General features: G+C 40.2%; 1 protein-coding gene across 3 annotated transcripts; it reads left to right on the forward strand.

Moving 5' to 3' along the window:
- The first annotated feature begins 334 nt into the window (after nt 1-334).
- On the forward strand, nt 335-3,893 carry rps24 (ribosomal protein S24). Of its 3 annotated transcripts, none has more exons than XM_070978390.1 (6): nt 335-391; nt 1,120-1,185; nt 1,282-1,491; nt 2,135-2,259; nt 3,223-3,235; nt 3,807-3,893. In XM_070978390.1, the coding sequence occupies exons 1-4, from the start codon at nt 389-391 to the stop codon at nt 2,255-2,257; spliced, it is 402 nt and encodes a 133-aa protein (XP_070834491.1). In that variant the 5' UTR covers nt 335-388; the 3' UTR covers nt 2,258-2,259; nt 3,223-3,235; nt 3,807-3,893. The 3 variants fall into 3 exon arrangements, with proteins under 3 accessions (XP_070834491.1, XP_070834492.1, XP_070834493.1); XM_070978391.1 differs by having other exon boundaries at nt 2,135-2,248; nt 3,215-3,235; XM_070978392.1 differs by lacking the exon at nt 3,223-3,235 and having other exon boundaries at nt 2,135-2,248.
- Nucleotides 3,894-5,950: the final 2,057 nt, after the last annotated feature.

Raw genomic sequence — 5,950 nt, forward strand, 5'->3', positions numbered from 1 at the left:
ACTCAGAGTATTTTATTTTGATTTGATTTATTCATCCAAACGGGGCCAGACTATTTTCACGTCAAAATTCGGAAGTTTCATTGATCTGTTAGTATGAAAGCAGGAAAAATATTTTGGTGGCGAAAGAAAAAACAAAACAAAACATCAAGTTTTGCATAAATACGCTGATGTTTTATGTTAACGTATTTGAAACACTAATCATATACTCGCTGTATTTTACAGGTACTGAGACAAATATAAAACAAATTCGCAGTATTTTTTAAATTTTGTTCGCGTGTTTACATCAGGCAAGACAAGTACCGCCCGCTCAATTTTCTTACAGGCATTAATCCGGTCGCCTGCTGGTCCTTCCTCCTTTTCTACGTCCCTGAGCGAGGCCGGCGTCAAGATGGTGAGTCTTGTGGCAAAAATTACAAGTAAAATCCCTTCAACATCGAGGCCATCCGTCCATCGACACACATTTCAAGCCCATTATGTGATGTTCTAAGTCTCCATTGTCGTAAAATGACGATATTGATGTGGTACAACACTATATGGAGGAAATTCAGCGCCACCGTCCTAGTGCTACCCTGACTGTTGTCAATCCGGACGTTATACACTCTCCATTTACCTGTTTTGAGATGGCTCGTGTAGTTGCTAAGCTATATATTCGTAGCTTTTCACTCACTACAGAGTCTTTCAAACTTTCACAGTGTCTTAAAGATACGCTGTAGTATATGAGCGTAAACTTGTTGTCAATTCAGGCACATGAAGTCCTAGCTCGTAGCGGCTAATGTTAGCATAACGTTACATGGTACCTTCAGTCATGGCACGGGCCTCATGTTCAGTGAACGAGCACGATAAATCACAACAATACTGCACGGTTGTATCAATTGGCAAGGTGTTGTAAAGAAAATGGGCTATATTGAGGCCGTGGAGGCATTTTCAGTCACCAGGTAAGCAAGCTGTCTTAGCTAGTAAGGTAGCTTAGCACCTGACGAATAACGTCGTGGGACCTGGTTTATCTGCTATATAATGCTGAGGACAGAGGTGTTTAGATCTGTTGTTAAATGCTGCCAATCAAGTCGTTGCAATGTTGCCTGGTATTGAGCATCGTCTCCTACCGTCTCTCATTTACAGAATGACACAGTGACAGTCAGGACCCGCAAGTTCATGACGAACCGGCTGCTTCAGAGGAAGCAAATGGTAAGGTTTTCACTTCCTTTGCACTATTCATTTTGTTGCCATCATGAGCTGAATCATCTGTCATATGCTCATATTGTCCACCTGTCTTCTCTGTAGGTTGTTGATGTCCTGCATCCAGGCAAGGCCACAGTCCCCAAGACTGAAATCAGGGAGAAGCTTGCCAAGATGTACAAGACCACCCCTGACGTTGTGTTCGTGTTTGGCTTCAGGACTCAGTTTGGTGGCGGCAAGACAACAGGCTTTGCCATGGTCTATGACTCCCTAGACTACGCTAAGAAGAATGAGCCCAAACACAGACTGGCCAGAGTGAGTTTTGTGTCTGCACGAATGCTTTGATAGTTTATAGTAAAATTCAGACAGTGATCAGGTCTAACAAATTCTGCTTCACCAGCCTTAAATATCTTGAGTTCTGGACCTCAGATACAGGTTTTATTTATTCATTTTTTGACTGTAAGGCCTTTGCCGATATTGTAAAGGATCTGCATTGGTCATCTGTCAAATGTGCCACATTTTGCATTCACATCATGTTAAGTAGTTAGCACAGAGCAGCAGAGTAGGCAGTTTAAGAGCTCAAATGAATATTGAAGATTTGAAAAGGTGTGACGATATGGGAAGTTGCACCACGAAATGCAAGTTGATATCCATAAGACACTGCTGGTGGGTAAAGTTGAAATGGCCCATTCATGTAGCGATAGTTTGATTAGTTTTTTTGTTTAATATAGACATATGTATAAATGTAGTTACTTTTAGTAATAATAACAATAAATGCTAATTAGCCAAGTCCCAATGTAGACCCCAAACTGTTTTAAAGCATGCCATTCAGTGCTGGTCTTTGAGCTTTTTCATGTCTTGTGTCATTTATTCATGTTGTGATGCTGTACAGTATGATTGTTAAAGTACTAGATAGTAATGTGGTGAAATTAAATGCTTTTTCTTTTGTGTCCCTCAGCATGGTCTCTATGAGAAAAAGAAGACCTCAAGGAAACAGCGCAAGGAACGCAAGAACAGAATGAAGAAAGTACGAGGCATCAAGAAGGCCTCTGTTGGCGCTGCAGGCAAAAAGGTATTGTGACCGTCTTATACTCTTTGTGCCAAGCGAGCAGCCATCTACCGTATAGTCTGCTCTTGGCTCTGTACACAAAATGAAGATAAGTATTCCTGTGATTGTATGCCATAGAAAAATTGAATTTATTGTCTTTCCTAATATAATATAAGAGCAGAAATATAATGGGAAGGCATCATATAGTTCAGTGCACATGATTCTTTCTTAATTTTCATTGCTCACCTATTCTTTTCCAACCCTGCTAATGTTTTTTTTTTCACAACTCTTTTACTGTTTCAATTTCCTTTGTTGTCTTTCCAATTGTATCAAATGTTCTTCTGGAACTGTAGAAGGTAAATGTTGTCCATAAATAGACTAACTGCAGTGTGCAGATAATCCAGGAGTGATAGATGCTGGCTAACTCCTCCCTTCACTCCATCACCTACCCATCTGAGAGCCAAAGCTTTAATACTGTTCCCTCTGGATGTACAAGATGCATCCAAATGAACAGATTTGACCTGCTGTTGTACTTAATGGTTATTGCTTCTCTTAATACTAATAATTTCTAGCTTGGACTGAAAACTAATAGTTACGTAGACCCTGTTTTGGAAACCTAATAACTGTGTGGGGAGATCCTATAGCCAATAAATGAAAACACTCCACACAACCCAATACTAATCAGTGAAATCTCCTGGTATAGTGTTTTGTTTGAGAACCCTGCATACACCTGTACCCTCTATAGCACCAGTCACTGCCCTAAAGTCACCTAGAATAGATCTCTAATCTGTAATAGCTATAGCACAAGTCTTCAGCCTCATCTGCTATCGTTTTCAATGCCTTGGTTCTAAATGTGGTGCGTAACCAGTGAAGTACTTCTACTAAACATCCAGAGATCTTTTCTATTCCATGTTTCAATTTTCAACACATTAACATTATTTTGTTCCATCTTCTGTTCTTGGTTTTGCTTCCCATGGATTTCTTTTGCAGAAATGAAGTGTCAGTGTGCAGGTATAGAAGCAGAAAAAAGGCATGGTGTGCCATTGTGTTGCACATCAAAAGCTGATAGAGCTGTGTCATGCATGTCACGCCCTACTTTCCCCTGCAGTTTTCCTTCAGTGCCTCCCTCATCCCCTTCCCATGTTGTTTTGAACTCACTCCTAATAGGTTTCCCCTCTACCCCAGTCCTTTGTACTGCTGCCTCTGCTAAAACGGGCATATCTGTTAGGCTTTGCCCACTCTGGCTTACATTTAGACAGACACAAGTGCTTTGACAATGCTTCAGATCTGTAGTTATAGAAGCAGAACTTGAGTGTAGCATGTTTTAGGTTTTTTTTAAGTGTGTTGAGTGTGGGACAGCTGAGCTAAAAGCCTGTCAGTGTGTGAATCTCTCACTAAAGTTTGTTTTGTCTTTAAAATGTCACACTTAAGTCGTAGTGTTTTTTCAAAACTACAATATTTGTCTTGCAGAAATACTATTTAACATTTGTTGTCTCGGTTTGCACTCTTTAACTTAAGATTACATAAATTGTCAAAGTTTTTGTTGTAATTAAATTTTCTTTTTGCTATTGTCTCCCTACAGTGAGCCCGGACAGCCAGGGAGGGTCTCCGTGCTCAAGATGTTCTTGTATATTGTCATCAAATAAAGTTTGGAAAAAATTGGAAAAAACTCTCTAGTCCTTTGGTATATTTATTTGAACAATTTTATATAAAAGAAGTCTGTAAAAGTGATCCTGACTTCCTGTCTGTGTTTAGAACAGACAGTTGGCAGCGAGGATTCACTCGGCGTCTCTTGTGAATGATGGCTCTCCAAAGCAGCTGGTGTGGCTTTAGGTGTATTGCATTTCTAAGGAATCTGGGGTGGTTTTCAGTACAAAGTACAATATTCACAAACATTAATGTGGGTTTGATTCATATTTCACTGAAATTACACAAACTTGAACTTTGTTATAGTGACATCTAGTGGTTTTCCGATGACATTACTTTAAAACAGCCAAAAATAAGTCATTGTTTTCAGATATTTACTGATCTACAAAATAAGGGCATGCTCATGTCAAATCTAGTGACTGAGATGGTTCAGAGCTTGTTTTTTATTTTTTCATAATTCTTAAATCTTCCTGTAACCAGGCTGACCACATTTTTTCTGTTTTATACTTAATAATTAGAATTTCTTTAGCTCCCCTGTCAACTTTGATGTTCTGTTAGCAGCACAGAAATGTTTTTGAACTTGTTTCAGGATTGAGCTGTAGTAACCCAAATTGGCCACATGAGGACACCCTTTGTTGAAGAAAGTGAGTTCCATCAACTGAAGCTGCCACTGAATGTATTTACCTGTTGGATAAAGTATTCAGCATAAATTCATTGTAGAGGGAAAAAAAAACCCTGTGATGGTTGGGTCATACTAATGCTCAGGCCAGTCTTTGTGTGGACTTCGCCTGTTTATAAACATCATTTGGAACAGAATAGATATCCCTCTTTACAGCATGACCTTTTAAGATAATTTGCATAGAAATACCCTGAGAGAGTGTGTAAATGAAGTGATTAAAATGCCAGGGAATGGCCTGTCCTCAGGGCAACCCACCACACACACATACACCCCATGCCTGTTTCTGTCTCCCATTCTTTTATAGCTATCAGCCTTTCCTCATGCAGGAGCTTCAACCAGATCTGCCCTTGCGGGGTTTTTCTTTCTGGCTTCAGAGCGGTGGAAATATTTGTCTTAAGAAGCTGAAGAGGAAAGCAAAAATGTTAATGGAAAACGTAGTATTGACTTCATTAATAATGAACAATAGCATGCAAGACGAAAAATACAATCTGCCATGCAATCATGCACAGAAACACTCAAAAGAACATGCAACCTCCAGTGTCCTGCACTCTCTTGCAGGTAACATCCTCCACACGAGCATTATCCAAAGTGCCGTGACTGCTTTGTCCGACTTCATGCCACAGCGCCCTGCTCTGACTGCACTCAACCTCTATGTTATCCGCAGTATGTGATCTCTATAGTAGAAGTATGAATAAAATATTTGGTCACATAGTTCTCTTGGTCTGGGTGTGTAGGTACATTCAGCAGCAATGATCATAGAAATATAGGAACATCACGGGCAGCAGTGCATCTCTATGATCCTCTTCTGCAGCTACATGTTGCTACTTGACACTTTGATCATGATGCTCACACTAATCTAAAGAGTATACAGGCAACAATGCGCTATAGAATGGAGTATTTATAGTAAATAGTTTAGAGGAAAATTATAGATCAAAGATGAAACTGACAGAAGGGCGGGACAGAGAGGCGAAGGCAACATTACAAATTTCTCTGCTGCTTCAGCACCACGGACAGCACCATGGATTCATCAATACACAACACAGTTAGGCTACTGATATGTCACGGTCATGGTCGGGGGCATAGATCCTAACTTGCCCAAACATCAGTCAGACAAAAGATCAATGAGTCAGACAGACTAGGCGAACATGCTCAACTAAACAACCCCTCTGCTTCGAGGAGATGGAGAGGGGATGGCAGCTTAACGAGGGGGATGCCTACTGTTTAAACATATGTAATTGTCTTCAACCCTGCAATCTGACATATTTTCAAGCCTCTGCAAAGTCTTGAATGTAGGGCAGACATTTCTCCTCAGTGTCTACACCACTAGGAAAAAAAAGGGAAAAACAGTAGCTTGGAGGCACTTCCATTGACACATTTTGAGTTGTGGGCTCTTCTTTCCC

This window comes from Chaetodon trifascialis, chromosome 13 (genome assembly GCF_039877785.1).
Source record: "Chaetodon trifascialis isolate fChaTrf1 chromosome 13, fChaTrf1.hap1, whole genome shotgun sequence".
Classification (NCBI taxonomy): Eukaryota; Metazoa; Chordata; class Actinopteri; order Chaetodontiformes; family Chaetodontidae; genus Chaetodon; species Chaetodon trifascialis.